The 18,378-nt window shown below is 38.3% G+C and overlaps 1 protein-coding gene across 1 annotated transcript in view; it reads left to right on the top strand.

Annotated features, from left to right (window-relative positions):
* The window catches only part of ctnna2 (catenin (cadherin-associated protein), alpha 2), a 258,840-nt gene that overhangs the window by 22,780 nt on the left and 217,682 nt on the right, over positions 1-18,378 (top strand). Inside the window, exon 3 of the mRNA XM_028406380.1 lies at positions 16,159-16,354. Coding sequence (XP_028262181.1) covers positions 16,159-16,354 — 196 coding nt within the window. The remainder of the gene's footprint in view (positions 1-16,158; positions 16,355-18,378) is intronic.

Here is an 18,378-nt window from a genome sequence, read left to right as displayed (position 1 = left end):
CATATTCTGTACAGTGTCTTTTGGGAGGGGGTGCTGTGAAGGTTAGTATCGACTCTATGTCAGTGAATCATGATACACTGATGGCGAGCCTCGCTGTGCAGGCATGCCTTGGTGCTTAATTGTATTGCAGAGGCAGCAGAGTTGGGTTTGCACTTTAATATACGAGCGAGCTGATCCCAGAACTTGTACGGCTAACATCATGTAGTGATTCTTGTGTAATTGTTTCACAGCATGAGTGAGTGAGCAATGAGGTAGAAATGCTCCAGCCCAAACATTCAGGGTGAGAGGTGTTACAGAAGCTTCATTAAAGCTTATATTTCAAGCGTCAAACAGTATTTCATCATCATCTTTCTGGCTTTCTCAGAAACACACAAAATTTGCTTTTTGTTCACACATTCTGTCTCATCTTAAATTGTACAGTGCATAGAAATAATACTTTGTGCTTGGACTATTTATTTTAAATAGAATCTTTTTTATAGCTGTGCTCATGCTAATTTAAATTGTCTTTGTACATCATTAGAAGTTAATAAAAAAAAAAAGATTGAACTAAGACTAAAAAAGTCGGTCTAGGAATACTGTTTTAAATATTACATGTTCCTCTGTCTGAGAAATGTCTGCTATCTTTAGCTTAATCTTCAAAGCCTAAAACTTCATCTTTAGCCCTTTTTCTATCAATCCGCTGGACTTTTTTCATGCAAACCAAACAGGAAAAGTGTAAGCTCTTGCGGGCTTTAAACAGGAGTACCACTTGTGCAAGACAAAGTGGATTTACTTCCTTATCTCCCCGCCCTAATTCCGCCTCTTGGATGGGATTTCAACCATTGGGATGTTTGGTTGTTGACATGGCATTCTGCCTCCATGTGATGTTAGGAAGAGCCTTGCTGCTGCACTGGCTGCCCAGTTTGCCAGACCAGAGCGAGATACTAAAACATAGTCTAGTTATGTTTTATTTATGTTGCGGCCTTTGACATCCCTGTGGCTTTCCATACTTTAATATGGATTCATTCATGGTGAGTACTCATGCCAGGCTTGTCAGTGTAATTTGGTGCTCAATGCTTGATCTCAGAGGTAATCTCCTGAGTATTTTTATTGGCTGGCTGTGCAACATGTATGCCATTTTTCCCCTGGCTTCTTCAGATGTAAATGACCTCTAATTAGAAACTATAGACGCTGATAATTGTGCAGCCATTATAAGCTGTTTTTCTCATCACGTGTAGCTTGCTAATGAAGGCCTTTAAGAAGAAGTCATGCTTTGAAGGCGGATTTGAACCCTTAGGTTTATTCCTGACACAGGGCAACATTATTAACATACATCACCAATTAGTAGTGTTTCATGTACATGAAGTCTACTGTTGAGGACATATATTCAAATTGAAGATCATTTCTTTTGGTTTATTGAATGTGCTGCTTGGGAATGTGCTTGTAATGGGCAGAGTTGGCTGTCAACAGTGGATGCTTTAACCTCCTTTGTTTGTGTATGTCATCCAACATTTGGCCACAAGTTTTGGTTGGCACCTGATACACATACACACTCTCTAGTCAAGGGGCTTAACATAACGGGAGGGGAGACGACGGCGGTGAGGCGATTAAGGCTTCATGCTGCATCACTGTCATAATCCATTAAGCTAGCGGAAAAGGAGGATGCCTGGACCTCAAACAGACAATTTTCAGAGGCAAGAAGGGATGCTATACTTCTCAGAGTTTTCAGTGAAACCAAAGAAGACACTCTTAGTCAAGTAATTTGAACTAAGTTTGGAGAGTCGTCCTAATTTTAGCAATAGGATGACACCCTTCTGACAGTAGTATGTTGAAAGCGATTTTAGAAATGTGATTTTGCCTAATAATTTGGGGTTTTCACAGAAACAGAATTCATGCAGTCATAAGTGTATTAAAGTTGTCTACTTTTGGATTTTATTTGTAGACAAGTCATATTCACATCATATAAAGTATTGTGTGAGCCTGTGTACATTTTCAGCTTCATTTTTGAAAGCTTCATTTTTAGAAGGAGGAACTCGCTGGATTTGAAGATTAGAAGTCCTTTTGCTCTTTGTACTGTTTTCTATCCCTTGTCTGAATTTGGATGACAGTATTTCTAAGAGGCTTTTGAACCCTGTAAGAGGCAGTGATGTTCAAAGCCAGTCTGGAACCCCTTCTTCTCTGCATGCTGCTGATCGGATGCATGCTATGTTACAGGAAGTAATCCTTAATTCAAGGTTTTTATGGAGACAGGGAGAAAAGGACAGCTACGTTAGAATCTTCTCACATACTTTTTAACAGTAATCATTGGTTAATATCAGTGGCGTAGGAAGCATTAAAAATGTGGGGGGGGACAAAATAAATATAATATAATAATATGAAGTAGTTGCGATTTCCTGTGGATTTTAACAGGTTGTTAAACTATTTTACCTACAGAAGTAAACACTTAATGACTATTTCAGAGACAGATTCAACAAAAACTCGGTGACAAACAGAAACTAATTCCAAGTGAAACAACAGTTTTGTCAAACATACTGGTGCTACTACACTAACAGCCTCCATATCTGAGGCCTTCTCTCATATACAGGGACAAAAAACTGGCAAATCCCATAGAAAAATGAACCAAACTGCTTAATGCAGATAATACTGAAACACTAAAAATACTAACTTACAAGATGCATGTCTTTATCTTTATTTGCTTATAAAACTGCTGAATTCACAACAAACCTTGTGGATGTGTTTATAATGATGCCCTGCCTCATCTGCTGCATCAGTGTTTCCCTGTTCATATAATGCACCACTGTGTCCTGACGGTCCATCACATGTGTTTTATTCTTGCTGATAAGAATATGAGCAGGTGGCTATGTGCACTGGCTAGGCGAGGCTGAAGCTAGCAGGCTAACAGGAGCTAACCTGGCCTCATAATATGGGTTAATGCTGAAAACAACTCTAACTCTCCGTGTCTTTGTTAGGAATCTCCTCATGTCCATTGTGTGTGGGGAGGCAGCAGAAAAGGCAACAACATGTCATCAGACAAATAATACCGTCTACTGTAACTGAAAGTAAACAGTAGCTTCCTCCCAACTTTTCTAAGTTGATTTAACATCAACCTAACGTCACCTGGGGCCATGTGACAAAGCAGTAAGGCTTCAGCATGAGCTGGACTTTGTGGGATGACACTGATGTTACCTCCTCCAGCTTCGACCATCACTGACGGTTCTCTTTACGGTGTTTTACGCTCGCTCGAAGAAAGCCACTGGCTTTGTTAGGTCCGTTACTATAGTAACGGTATTGCAGCGCTGTGGTAACCAGGAAAACATGGAGTGGATTTCAGCGGTGAGGTTATTCTCTTATGAGCCAAGTGGAACGGAGTTTTTCATGAGCAATCGAAACAGCGTTAGGTGGAGTTTCCTACTCAGTAAATGTGGGGGGGTCCAAACGGGCCATTTTAAAATGTGGGGGGGACACGTCCCCCTCTGATATAATGGTAGCGACGCCTATGGTTAATATTGATATTGTTTAATGCAGGAATCTCACATCACATCTATACTTATTGGGATGGCAGCATTACATTTTTAATCTGGATTGCTGTACTGATCACAATGGCTTTAAGCATTAAGAAAGCTAGTGTCAGTGGTAATTAGCTTAGCTGATTTAACATACAGACACTGAAATATATATTTGTCTCAAAGGCTTGTGAAGCATTTGGACTGCATCCATACTGGCTCAGCTGATCTGTTTACCACCATTTACCCTGAGAACGGCTGGCCATGGTATTAAAGAAAACATGTTCCCACTTACAAGCATGAATGAAAGCTCACACTAAAAATGTGGACTGTTTTAACTCGGCTTGTTGTTTTCTGAAAAGAAATGCTTTCAGTGTCAGCCTTGGTCACACTGGGCTTGCATATTAATTGGAAAAAAAAGTGCAGAAGGGCAGTGCATTAAGTTAATAGTCAATCGCCCAGTGATCTCACATGCTCTTGAGTGCACTCAAGCAAATGTTTGCATGGTTGTAAAATTAAAGCAGTCGTATCTCTATTCAATCCAGCACATGATCTTTTGTCATCAAACTCATTACATTGTTTACACATACTTTAATTAAGAAATTAAGAAATCTTTATTAGTTCCACTATGGGGAAATTGCTTAAGGCAGCCCAGCAAAGAGTGCCATACACCAGTGAGTACACTGGAGGCTATGCAGGTAAAGTGCCTTGCCCAAGGACACACAACAGTAACTAGGGAGAAGTTGGGATCGAACCACAACCCTGCTATACCACTGAGCCACTGCTTACCCTCATTCTGTGTATGTTATGCTTGTAGTCAGTGAGCCACACAGACAATATTTGCAAACACACGGCACATTTAAGCCGCTGACCTTAGAAAGGTAATGTTACTAAGTAATACGTTGTAGAGTATATGATAAGGATGACAGCTGTGTCATTATGCAGAGCCCCCTCTTTGCTCCTGTCTTCTCATTACCTCTGCCAGTGCCTTGGGTCAGTGCTGGATCTTGTGAAACATACTTTCATCTGTCTCTGGGCTGTATCTTCTGACACTTTGCTATGTCAGCATATGGCTTGCCCCAGGGTCCTGAACAGCAGCTATGCACAGATGCTGGTTGCCCGCTGTCTCCTTGCCTCTCTACCATAAAAAATACAGCACATCAGAGTAGATTGCCTTAGAAATGTAACCCTTCAGGTTGCGTTACTTTCATAGGTACATACGTAATCAGCTAGCCATGATGTTGTCTATTCAGCTTAACATTAGTATTATAAATTAAGTATTATGAGTTGCATGATGATTGTTTCTTTACCCACACATTGTAGGGATCAATGTCATTCTGTGAATGGTATTTTTAAAGTTTTGAAAGCATTCCAAATCTGCTTGTGGATTTGGGGATCAGAGGGTTAAGTAAGTAATGAACTTAAATACAGTAGTTCAGTGATGCTTAAAAGTGATATTTTTTTCCTGCCTTTACAGATTTTGAGTTTTTAGTCACAATAAATCAATGCCTGATTGTGCCCTGCCCAAGAGTAGTACCTGTTTATTGGGAAATGTGTCCAAGGTCCACATTCTTAGAGTAACTCTACATGTTTTGTAAGAACGGCCTTGGGTGCTTGTGGAAAAGCTTGTTGCCATTATGTAAGACTTTTTCCTTAGAATTAATTATGTGTTTTTTTTTAAATCCCAAGGTTTGGCCTATTAATTCAATTGAGGCTGCATGAATGATGAAAATATTTTTCCTTTTTTAAGTGACTAACTATAACAAGCAACTTTAGCAGAATTAATATTATACCTTGCATTTCTGTTATATCAGTTCAGTTTCATGAATTGTCAGAGGCACATTATCTTCCACCATGAAAAATATATTTAAAAGATTTACCAAAAAAATGAGACACTCTTGATATTGAATACTGTCTCTCTTGTGCCTGAGAGCCAGTGAGACCAGCAAAGGAGACTTCAAGGTCAGTGTGTTTTGTGAATGTCTGATGAATCAGGGTTGTGACAGGGCCACAGGAATAGAATTACCTATAAAATGACATTTCTGCCTTACCAGATATTTTGTGACCCAACACAAATGTACAGTATTCTTAAAGTATGTAGCCGTGGACTGAAAATGTTGTCTATGGGTGGAGTGTGACTAATCTGGTTGGGATTCTCAAGGACTCTGACAGTGAGCCAGCAGGGGTCTTGCTTCCCTTGGTCTGTGTGTGGGTGTGAAGAGCATAAAGGAAGCAGCCAGATAATCTGACATTCTGACTGTGTGTTGGGGTGTAGTTGAATCAAAACGGAACAACAAAACCGGATAGCTATTAATGTGTATCTGTCTCATTTGTATCTATTTATTACCATGATTGTATGTCAACTGTCTTAATATGATATGTCTTCCTTAAAATTACCTATAAACATGAGATAACTTAATGAGATTAACTGTTGTATTATTTAACCAAATTTACAATGCAGCAAAAGAAACTGGTTTCCATGCATGAAATACTGAATTACTTTATCTTATTATTTACTGGGTTTTGTATGCTTAAAGGCAAAATCAGTGACAACATGTACCTTTAAATATTCCTTTTTGGCTGTTAAAGAATTCAGCAGCAAGTTGCATCTCATAGAGTGCATGTGTTAACCCAGTAATTATTTCAGCTATTATGGTAAATATTTAATTGTTGTGCAGTTTGAGCTAAATTATGAAGAGTAACCAACAAATTCAAATGATATTAATTTGAAAGGAGGTTGTGTGTTCAAGTCAGTGCTCAGGCTCCATTTCTTCTAATACACATTCACAATAATAAAAGGGACCATTAGCACTTAATTGTATCTTTTTGGCTAATAGTCCTGCGTTCCCAAAATAAGGTATTTTCTATCTAGCAGATCTCAAGATACTCCCTCCAGTGGTTTGCTTTAGTTTTGTGTGTGTACATGTACATAAGTAGCCTAGTTATTCCAGTTTTTAATAATGTGTACATAGCACATCTGGAAAATCTGGGTATCCATTTCCCTGTTTACATGACAAATACCTATAGCTTTCTGGATGTGCATGCTGATAGTGGATTTGATTTATTAAAAAAAAAACCTATGATGATATTTTTATGCAAAAATGGACAAATATGAATGTACAATGAGATTGTCTGTGTCATTGAGGGGAAGCTGCTTTGTGCAAAGTATTATGATGAGCGTATACTGTGTATTGCAGAGATCAAATGCAGGAAATGCTGATGTTGGCATCCTAGATACACATGACCTCTGTTGTTAAGATGGTGTCAGCTCAATTTCGTGTAATTTAGTAATGCCACTCCTTGAAGTCCTTTCTTCTGTGGATTGCTGCTCTGATTTCTTTGACACTGATCTTCGTGACCGTACCTCACACTTGAAGCCATTTCAGAATGAGATTTCAAAAAGCTTTTATGTGGTTTGTCTTTGAAGTGAGCTGTATTTGGGATGGCATATGTTCTACCATTTGTTATGAAGATTATGTAAAAAAAAAAAAAAAAAAAAAAAAACCTCAAGGGTTGTCGTGCAAAAACTAAACCCAAGTCAAATGGGGACTCATTGGTATTTTTTACTAAAGAACATAGACAGCTTGAACAAACTTTCTGTCTTGCTCAAGTAAAGAGGGAAAGTTTGAGAGTTAAAAAGAGTGCAGTGTTGGAAAGTTTCTAATTGGCCAATGTTGCACATTGATTTCATAACCCGCTTTTTCTTGCTTCTAGTGTTTTGTGTTCCTTAGATTAGTTCCCCAAGGACTCATCATTAGTTCATTCACACTCTAGATTAATATTTTTAGGATCCCACAATCCAAACAAAATAATAAAAAACAAAACAAAGCATCATTAGGTTTTTTTCACACCTAAATTTTACTAGTTAAACTCATATTTGTCTCATAACAGCTTATCCCATCAAGCAAACTGTAGTATAGTGTTGCTTTGGGCTTCAGGAAGGTGTGACATTAAGTAGTTTTTTTTTTTTTTTAGAATGTGTTGTAAATCTTTACTTTGTTTTATCAGCTACGCTGCTGTTTAAAAGTTTGTGAAACTACTGGAGAGGCCTGAGTGTGGAGATCCTCACAGATGAGAGACAGACACTCACTGATCTCAACACACAGAGGCTGTCAATCATGTATTTCAGTGGTGTTTATTTATCCCTGAGGGAAAATTATTTAAGATTTGTAAAAGTAAGTAAGAAGTAGGACAAAATAAAAAAATAATATACAGTATAAAGTAAAACATATAAAATATATATATACAAATCTAGGGAATTTACTAGCTTGCTGTTTGGAGAGTCGTCCTAATTTTAGCAATAAATAAACAACAACAACAAAACAAATATATGTCATTTTACTGGATAATTCCACTCAACTCTTTCTCTCTGGATTTTAACACTAGATATCCTGCCGGGAGTGTTTTACGCGGTTATGGTTGCCAGTGAGCTTGCTGAAAGGATGTCAGAGCTTGACACCCTGCAATGTTACACTTTCTGCTAAAACCCTTCCTCTTTGCCACCCAAAACCCCATTCAGGTACCAATTTTAATACCAGCTAATCCTCACTGCTTTGCACGGCAGCACTTGTTAGCTTCAAAAGATATTTTAAATAACACGGTGTGATACAAAATGAGAACAGCCTTCATTATAAAATAAAACATCTAAAATACAGTTTTTCTGCATTTGTGTTGACCATGTGTGTGAGTGGATGTACAGATGTGCTGCTGATTCATGTTAATGTATTGCTCCTACAGCAACACACTGCCCTGTGTGTTATGGCTTAAGCATCAAAGCAGCCACCTTGTGTAAACATGTTTGTTGTACTGTCCTTTTCAGTGACCCAATCACCAGCTTGGGAAAAAGTAGTAGGCCCCATCTTGCTTTTCTCCCCTGAGCTTCTGCCCACACACTTTACACATGGGCATAAATGTTCTCATCAATTATTTAACACAGAATGATTTGTGTATCACTAACTGCAAGGCTATCAGAGTCTCCCATGTGTTGGTATGGCCACCTACATGCACTTGCCCCATTTCCTGGTGTTCAGCAGTTAAAATCATCACTCATTCTTTTGGATGCAAGTCTTAGAGGATGAAGGCGGAAAATTGAATGGCTACGCAGTGCCATGGGGATTTACAACTGACTGAAGAGCCCTGTGGTCAGTGCTGTTTAGAGGAAAGGCTGCATGGCATTTAAGACTAATTGATCAGCAATAAAATGAGAGGGCCAGGCACAACAACCCCTTATGCCTGAAGGGGGTTTTGGCCTTACTGCTGCAGCGTAATTACCTATGTATTAACTGTTAATGTTTTCCTATCTTTGCCGGAAGGTTGCAGGGCAATGGGAATGGTTTAACACTAACTTTGTTTAAATAGTAGCACTCCAGGGATTTGTGGTGTGTGTCCATCTAAGTATATGCAAAAACAGGAAGACTGACAAGAGACTAAAATCAGATTGAGAGTCCTGTGAAGATGTGTTTATGTCTGCTTGTGTATGGTTTTTGTGTGTTTTTTTTTCTTGTCCAGTGAGTGGGTCTTCAATTGGTTATTGTTGTGTGTGTCATATGTTCTGTGGTGTGGTAAAGATAGTCTTGACAAGATGTATAGCTGTCCAAATATTTTGCTTATAAAATCTGTTCAACTGCCAGCTGTTGATGGCATTGCTGTTGTTTTTAAATTAAGATATTACTTTCAATGTTATGTAAATACACAGACACGAAGTACAGGATTTCTATGTGGGAATGGGCATACACATTTTATTTATTTACAGATTTATAAAGCTATGTAAACAAAGTGTTTGTTTAAGAATGTAAATTCTATGATTGCTCCCCTATCTATGAGAATTAAATTCACTTCCCATAAATACAAAGTTATATTAGAGTTACACTGCTGTTTATGGAACAATGTATATCATCACAGATCAGATGGTAATTATAGGGATTTTGACTTTAACATTTTAACATTACTGTTGCAACAAACCAAGTCAAAAGGATAAACATTTAACTGTGGGCTTTTTTATTTAAATTTACTTTTTTATTCTCCCATGCTATGCTGAGCTTATCCTGTAAAATTGTGTGTAAACGTATCTATTAATATACTATACATGAACATAGCAGTGCAATACGCTTTACATTTAGATTGTGCTGACATGATAAGTATTCACAAAAGGTGGCCCCTGAATATAAGATGTTGCAGACGCAACATTTTTTCTTAATACTGTAGGGATGGCCTCTGTGGTTCAGGACATAAGTAACAACATAATGAACCCAACTGCTGCGTGTCTCTTTTCACCACAGAGGAGTGTTCACACAGGCATTTAAATTCTCTCCTCATCAGGAAGCACAAAACCAAAACAGACTCTCCCTTTTAAGCTGGTCAAGAATTTTGTTGCAACGTCTGAGTTAGACAGACTTTCCACTTGTATGGTATGAAATATAAAAGGTTATATTTTTCTAAATTCATTGTGAAGGTTGTGCTTGTCGACCTTTTTATGCTCAGTTTAAGACATTTTAAAAGAGGCTTGAATAATAGTAGCAAATCAGCTCACTCATCCATGCTTGCACAAGTCATTGCCTTCTGTCATTTCATCATCATGCATACCCTTCTGCGTTTGACCTGATACAGTACATTTCATCAAGTTCAGTATTTAGTTTTTGCCTGTAAACATTTCTTGCAGTGATGCAGTGGGCTTGAAATAATTAAATGCCTTACCAAGTATCCCAGAAGATACACAATCAGTTCTCAGTCAACTATAAGTAATGTGTAGCAACTCAACTATAAGTTACATATTGGATTGTAACCTTACATTAAGGAAAGTCTGTGCTAAGGCTGAGAAAACGACATAACTTGTATAGAATGAAACCCCAGTGTGGTCTTGCATAAAATCCAAGCAGTGCTGCTAACATGCACAATAAATGGACTTGCCCAGGGCCAATTACCAGCTGCCAGAAAAGGGCAGAGCTGCCTTGCCTAGATGCTGAATTTATTTTGTTAAGTCACATTTGGATGCACTGGGCAAACATTATTGTGGCTTACTTTTTTTAATGTGCAAACTTCTTTTGCTTTCTACCTTGTTCTCTTAGAGCTCCATCAGATTATTCATTGTGCAGTCTTGTTTTTGCACTTTTCCTTTTCAACATGCATAATGTGGGCATGAGACTACAAATATCTTAATGCCATTAATCAGTTGACTTCACAGTACCCCATTTGGTATTTTGACAAATGAGAAGTTATGTACTATATTGGTTTTCCTTTTAAAGACACTATGTGCCCTTATAGGAGACTAAATAGAGGACTGTGCCTTAGGTCACATCATAGACAGTGTATAAAGATGGATGTAGCTGGCAGTAGTGGTTTGCATTGGAGTGAAATTGAAGCTTAGAGAATGGCTACAGGCTCCATGCCATCTTTGCCGTGTAGGCTGGACTTCCAACTATTGGAAGAAGGAATGAGACTTGATAGGAGCACATAGCTAATGTATACATCATCTGAATCATCTGAATTTCACAAAATGGGTAATTTTGTACTTATTGATAGATATTAACTTTATTAATCCCTGTGGGGAAATTAAGTCTTACTTATTGCTAAAATTAGCTATATATCGAGATGTGTGCAGGTTGTGTTTTTAAGTTTGTCTTTGTGTGCCTGTGTGTTGATGGTGTTGCTGTTATTTTTTCCAAACATACCTGAAGCATTCTTTTCTTTTTTTTTGACTGGCTGAGTATGTGCGTGTTTCAAAGGTTAAACAGCACAGGCTATTTGTCATACAGTAGGCTGCATCTCTGTGGAAGTGATGGTGATTAAACCTGAAAGCCTTAGCAACCATGGCAAAACTGCAGTGTCTAAGGAACTTAAAATACAGTATAATGACATTTGGCCTGAGACAAACAGACTGCAAATTTTGTCCCTCTTAGGGATGTTTGTTAAATCCGATTCAAAAGCTTTATCTAATTAGTGTAAGCTCGGCTGGGCATTTATGCAGGTCTGTAAATTTAGGCCTCCTTTTGCTTCTAGAAGTAAACAGCAGCATGTGAAACTAACCTTTTGACTAATGGCTTCAAAATTTGAATTTTTTTTCCATTTTTCTGGCTCAGCTACAAAAAAGGCTTACACGTGTCCCTTCTTGTTATCATCTAATCTGTGAAAAATAATTAACAGTTTTTAAATAACCATTGTTTAGGCCTTACTGACAGTTGTCATGAAGTCTATATTTAGAATAATCCTTAGGGAGATCTTTGTTATAGAAGGAAAATCACAGGTGCAAATAACAAATAATAACTGGGTTAGCTTCGGGGTCTTGTCATTGTGCATACTTGCCAACTGTCCCCCTGCCATCACCTACTGGGACACTTGAATTGACAGGACCATCATTAATGGTATTTTGCAACACCCGTGCAAGTCTCATTGTCAGGAAGTGAGGCTGCAATTACATCCTCATTCCTGTGATATTCTTCTTGTGATGTGTGTGTGAGCACACAGCAAGGGGTTTTCATAAAAACAGCTCAGCAAAGTCTGTATAAAGGTAGATAAATTCAGCCTCAGTGCATGTTGTGAGGTTATTGCGGGCATAATTAAATATACATCAAGCTTTTTAAGTCACCGTTGCAGAACAGAATGTCAACAAGTGTTGACTTGACTGAGTTAGTCCCCGGGGAAAGCTACATGACACATGCAGTTGCCTTATTTGTGTGTATTCCACGGCTCATCCCTGTGTTTATGAGTAAATGAGCACTTGAGGTGCAGTTTAATCATACAGGCCCACATCTCAGTATATTCTCATTAACTGCTCATTTGTATGGCTGAGAGGCCTTTAGCTTCGTCTATAGAAAAAGCATGTTTGCAGCCATATTAACCTACTCCTACTTTTGTGACAAGCAGTGTATGAATTTGCTATAAAACTGCAGCAAGAGAAACTTTGTAGCTTTGAAATTTACAAAAGAACTCTCACAAAAGAATTCAAAAATGATTGCAAATCTTAAAAATTTGAAATGGTTACATGTTGGGTAACCCAGCTGTGCATGTGATGAACCAATAAAGGGATATAACAGACTTTACATTGCTTTTGCTAATCCACAGTGTCTCCTGCCAGCTTGTTGTCACTGAATGCACTGTGTAATTGTATAGACAGCCAATGTATGGATGCCATTAGCCACGCTTATTGCTCTGTTTGCCTGTAGAGCTGCTAAAATATATATGCCATTATAAAGGACAAGACACCCAACAACCATTTCCATGTACTATTATTGCCACCATGCACTGTACTAAGCAAATTAGGTACTGTTTTCATTAACATTGCAATGAAGTCAGATGCCTTCCGTGGCCTCCCCAGGCACCACTTCTAAATAATGAACCTCAGTGGGACTTGAAACACAGCGTAAGCACTAATGAAAACATAACAAACATCCAGCCACACGTGAATAAGAACTTGCATGTCAGTTTTTATATCTTTGAGGAGTGTTACTGCATACTGATTTAAATCAATGAACTAACTGTTGGCCTGTTTGTTGGCCAGTCAAAAAAAAGTGATCATCATGTTGTTAATATATACAATAAGTACAAATGACAACAGGAGCGATCAGGAGAGAGTGGGCCATCGTGTTATTAAAGATCTTTGCAGCATTGTGAGGAGAGATGAGGCTCTTTTCTCAGCCTTCTGCCATGTTTAAGTGCATCTCTGTTGGATACAGGTGGGGAAGGGCTGAGCCCACTTTGAACTAACAAATTGTCCTAAAGAGTAAATTCGAATTAATTGATAACATCTATTTATCGCACAGCCTTAAGATCTATACTCTATAAACAAGAGTGAAAACTTTGCTTTGAGTTTAAGCATAATAGCATGACTGTTAATTGAAATACTTGAATTTTGTGAATTAGGTGCATTTGAAATGTTTTGGACACACATTGATTTACTTACTGAGCATTACAGCAATTCATTGTGTGGTCTGTGAGGTAGAACTAGAAACAACAGACTGTCCCTGTTTATTTTGTGATCTCGTTTTTTTTGCCTGTCAGTGGATCCATACTCTAGTGCTGTTCTGTGGGCATGCAGGATGTGGGGATTTCTGTAGAGGGTCTTGCATGCACAAATGTGTGTGTGCTTTCATGTGTAAATTTAATGATGAGTTATTGATTCATATAATCTTGGATTGAAATAAACACACCATTGCACTTTATAATGAGCACTTATTCAGCTGTGTAAGGTGATTCTGAGTAGATGAGTTGATGGTAAACAGATGTATCACAGTGAGATCTCAGGGCAGCTATGAATACTGATTCTTAAAATATTAACTTTTAAAACACGAACCGTTTTTTTTTTAGTCTAAAAACCACCTAAATGTTTAACTTGATCTCATATAAGCACTACTATTCCTGGACCTGTCATGAGTCAGGACATACATCATTAAAGTTTGTATTTCAGGCTTGAAGCCCTTAAGACATGCAGCCTAGACAGGACATAACTTTGCTCTTAGGGCCTTTTCACAGTGATAGCCTCTGATATACTAAAACTAATCATATCTGTCCATTGTGCAGGTTCAGCTGTTGTCAGACTGATACTCCTCCAGCAAACTCACACTGAGCTGTATAATGAGCAGTTCTGTGCTTTTTCACAACTCGATGTGTGTCATTATGTTCAGTAAAGGTGTCACCGGCATGCTAGCAGAGGCAATGTTTCCACTTTCAAATGAATTATTGACAGATGCTTTGCTGCTGCCATCCCTTTCATCAATTTAGTTTGATGGTGATGATGACATTATTTGCAAAAAAGAAGCCACAACTAGCACAGTCACTCATACATTGCTGAACAGGTTTTCCTCCACCCTAAAGCTTGTTCCGTACTCCATCAGAACAGAGAAATTTGTTTGTGTCCCAGAGGTGGCAAGAACAAGAATAAAGTTAGTTTAGGCCGGACTTCTCTTTACAACAAACGTGTGTGAAGAATTCCTCATACGGCCCTCCCACTGCAGCTCGCTGTGTGTTTTGCACAGGTTTTGAACACGTTTCGCTGCTGAACAATAGCAGAAACAGCCATCTCGGTGAGCGTTATCTGTTTACCTGAATGAGGGATGATAACGATAATGTTCAGAGTGGTGGGTGCGTACAAGCTCGTAGCATGATTGAACAATAGTTCTGGCAGTTTATTGTTTGACCTGTGTGGATTCTGTGTTAATGGAGAAGCTTTACCACTTCCAAAACACACCCACCCCAAGAAAAGTTCTGCCCAGACCATGTGTCGAGAACAAGCTGCTACTGAACCAGCACTCCAAGAACAAAGTGATGTCATTTTCTTCTCGAAGCGCCGAGAGCAAATAGAAAATTCTCTGTTTTTGTGGAGTATGCCTAAAGGCTTCAATGTTCTTGACTGTGTTTGTGATGAGTTCTGATGAGTTAGGATGTATATTAATCATGATTTTGTGACTTTTAGGCTCTTTTCATCTTCTACCCCTAACATAATCTTTCCATATATCAATAACATGAACCAACGCATATTGTCAACATATCTTCTCCTGTATAGTATGTCGTCCTGTTGGCTGACTGACTGCTGTGGGTAATTTGAGAAATGAATTCAATAGCTGTAGTGCAGACATGCTCTGTGTTGCTTTCTTAATGGAAAATATCTTATTACATTTCTTCTACCAAACATTCTCATGTGAAACACAGGACTGTTACTAATACAGTTAGAACAGTGATTCATTTTGTGGGGTCTATGACACATTATTGTATTGATTCAGTACAGTGTAGCCTGTGCAGAACAGTTCAGATCAAGGAAATTATTACCAGAGGCTCCATTTGGTTACATTTTTTTTCTTGCAATGCAAAGCACAGGTTGAAGAAATAACTGTACTCCACAGCATTCCTATTTCAGCTGAGGGATGGATATTTTCTTGCCGTCCAAGATGAGGCAGGTAGCTGATTGATGCTATGTACAGTTTAGGAGTAATAGAATTTATAATGAATCGCCTCATTATAGTTGTGGAGGTCCATATTATAGGTGAAGACTTGGCACTTTATCTTGTTGCACTGTGGTTTAAACATTTTTTCTCCCTAAAGTTGTTTCACCATACATTCTAAAACAGGACAAACCCTACTCTCATCATAATGATGGAATATACCTGTACAGGCGTTTTAGAAAAAGGAAAAGGTTATATAATAGATCCACACAAAATCCTCTCAAAATGACAAACCAGAGCAACACTATCACAAACCTAAAAACTTCCTGTTACATCACCCATTTTTTGAAATTGGTTTCTTCCACCTTCAGGCAAATTCAAAGCTTAAGGAAGGGGGTCTATTGGAATTTACTTTCTTTTAGAGCCAGTGTTGGCTTAATTTTTTTAACCCCAGGTGGTGGTGTTTGATTAAAACATCATTTAAATTACAGCTCTATCACAGTGTCAACAAAAAGCCATCATAAAAGTCACTGCATGGCATTAATTGTCCATTTGTAGTAATAATAAGTAAACCCAGCAATAACTGTTACAGTGTTTTTTTAATTCTATACATAATAAATGTACTAAGATCTTGAGGAACACATAATTAATAAATGCAATGTCATTTAGAGTTTATTTGAGTTGTCCATACTGTACAGGTTTGGTTGCTCTTACATCATTGCTTGATTTCTATGGTGGCATAATCTTGACAACACTTTAAGCTTTCCCAAACAGTATGTCATTGTGTGCCCTTTTCTGTTTTTCAGGTGACTACTCTGGTTAACACCAGCAACAAAGGGCCGTCCGGTAAGAAGAAGGGTCGTTCTAAGAAGGCCCATGTCCTGGCTGTGTCTGTTGAGCAGGCTACCCAGAATTTTCTGGAAAAAGGCGAGCAGATTGCCAAAGACAGCCAGGACCTCAAAGAGGAGCTCATCGCTGCTGTGGAGGATGTTCGTAAGCAAGGTAGACTTAAATGCTCTGCTTTTAAAGCTGTGAAGTGACTCTGGTCACATATAAGCATCCCTTATTATGTGCTTTTTTGCCACTAGACCTCTAATAATTTCTACTTATTACTCATAGCATTTTTTTTTTTTCTTTCAGAGCAATGTCTCACTTATCCCACTCAGTGTTTGTAGAGCATATTTCATTATCTGTACTGTAAAGGGTTCCTTTGGAACATATTTATCTAATTGTTTAATCTGTATAATCTATAGAATGATAATAAAAAATAGAAAACATATTAAGTAGAAACAAAAATGATCTAAATTGTCCTTATCTAGCCGTCCCTTTGTTTTAAGGAACAAAAGGTTCATTATTATGGCTGATTTTAAAATAAATATGTACAAAACTAAATGAAAGATGCTAAATATTCAATAGGTGTCAATAGCATTAAACCAACATTTAACCAAAGTCTTGTCAGGTATTTGTATCTCAGCTGCTGTATTCCAGTTTCCTTTGCAGATTGCAGAAACATATATGCTTCCATTCATGCTACCTCTTGTTGAGTTTCTTGTTGAATCTATTTATAGTCAGTTGCCACAACAGCTCTTCTCCTTTTTAGATGTGTTTTCAGTTTTTCATGGGCCATGGTTTTTAACACAACGCTGCCACTCGGCAAGCTTTTTGCTTCACAGGGGGTGTAACTGCATGCTGTGATGTCGTGTGCATACCCTCTGTGTTATAGTTTTAATGTGTAGTCCTGGTAGCAGCTGTTTCTTGTATGTTTATTTCTTCAAAAGCTGCATAGGAAGAGTAATTGCCAAAAAATTTAGTTTTTAGGAAAATTAATTACTCTGAATGTCAGAATGTGTCAAATGTCTGCATGCCTTTAGACAGATGTAGAGTTAAGAGTGGCAATGCAAATGCATTATATACAACTGATTAGTACCCATTAGTTATGGACTTCACTTGGTGCATGCAGCCTCATGAATGTAATGAGCCTAGTTTGGGAGTTGTTTACCCTAAAGCCACGCATCATTAAATCTTCGACTCTGTGGTGGTGGGGAATGTTGCTGAATTTAAAGACATTATGGATGCCCATTCTCATTAGCGACAACTTGAAAATTGTTCTGTTAACACTAAAACTTATGCAGATCAACACTTTAAGCTTAAATCGCCTGACTGTGCTCAGATGGAGGAATGTCACAGTTGTTTGTAGTTCTCCAAAGTTTTATTTTCTGTGCCGAGTGCAAGTCAGTGAGCCTTTATGTGGATCAAATGTTTGTCCCTAGAATGGAATTGGATTCCCTGTTCAGTAACTACATCAGCAGAAAGAGCAAATGGAGCTCAGCATATGTTTGTGTTGTAGCTGTATTCCTCATCCTGCACTGTCAGCTCCACTGGTGCTGTTGAATACTGACTTGACTGCTTTAGCGCACTGCTCTCCTGAGGTGTGAAATAGACTGTTACCATACAGGTCATCACCGCGGCTGACATCAAAAAAGGACAAGATCAATCTTCCCACTTGTTAGGCATGGGAGCAGAAGGCAAAGGAATAGCAATGTTAAAAAAATGTGTTTATCAAAGATATTCTATCACTTCAGGGAGTGTTTTGACTAATACAGCAGAATTTTGCATTTCTGTATCGAATGTGCACATTCGTACTCTGAATAATTGCACAGCCTTTTCTGACTCTTTTCATGGCAAGACTCTGTCCTCTGTTAAAAAGCAGCAAATTAAACTGGGTGACTGTTTCTAACACGAGAACAGGACACAAAAGTTACAACTCCAAATATCCTAACCTTTTAGTGACACTGAAAAGACGGGCATGCTCAAATGCTTTTTAGCACATAAGTGTGCTGCTAATGGGCACTTTTAATTCTCTCACACTCCACTTCTTTGCTAGGTTAGTTCTAAGGACATGTCCGGTCATTTGGGAAAACTGTTTGTATTAATAATGTTGAACTCATGACCATTGAAATATGCCATGCTGACTGCAGATTGTCGCGGAATCTTAGACCTTTGGCATTGGAGGTGGCAGCATATGT

Source organism: Parambassis ranga, chromosome 1, assembly GCF_900634625.1.
Source record: "Parambassis ranga chromosome 1, fParRan2.1, whole genome shotgun sequence".
NCBI classification, from domain to species: domain Eukaryota; kingdom Metazoa; phylum Chordata; class Actinopteri; family Ambassidae; genus Parambassis; species Parambassis ranga.
This window is presented reverse-complemented; position numbering and strand designations above follow the sequence as displayed.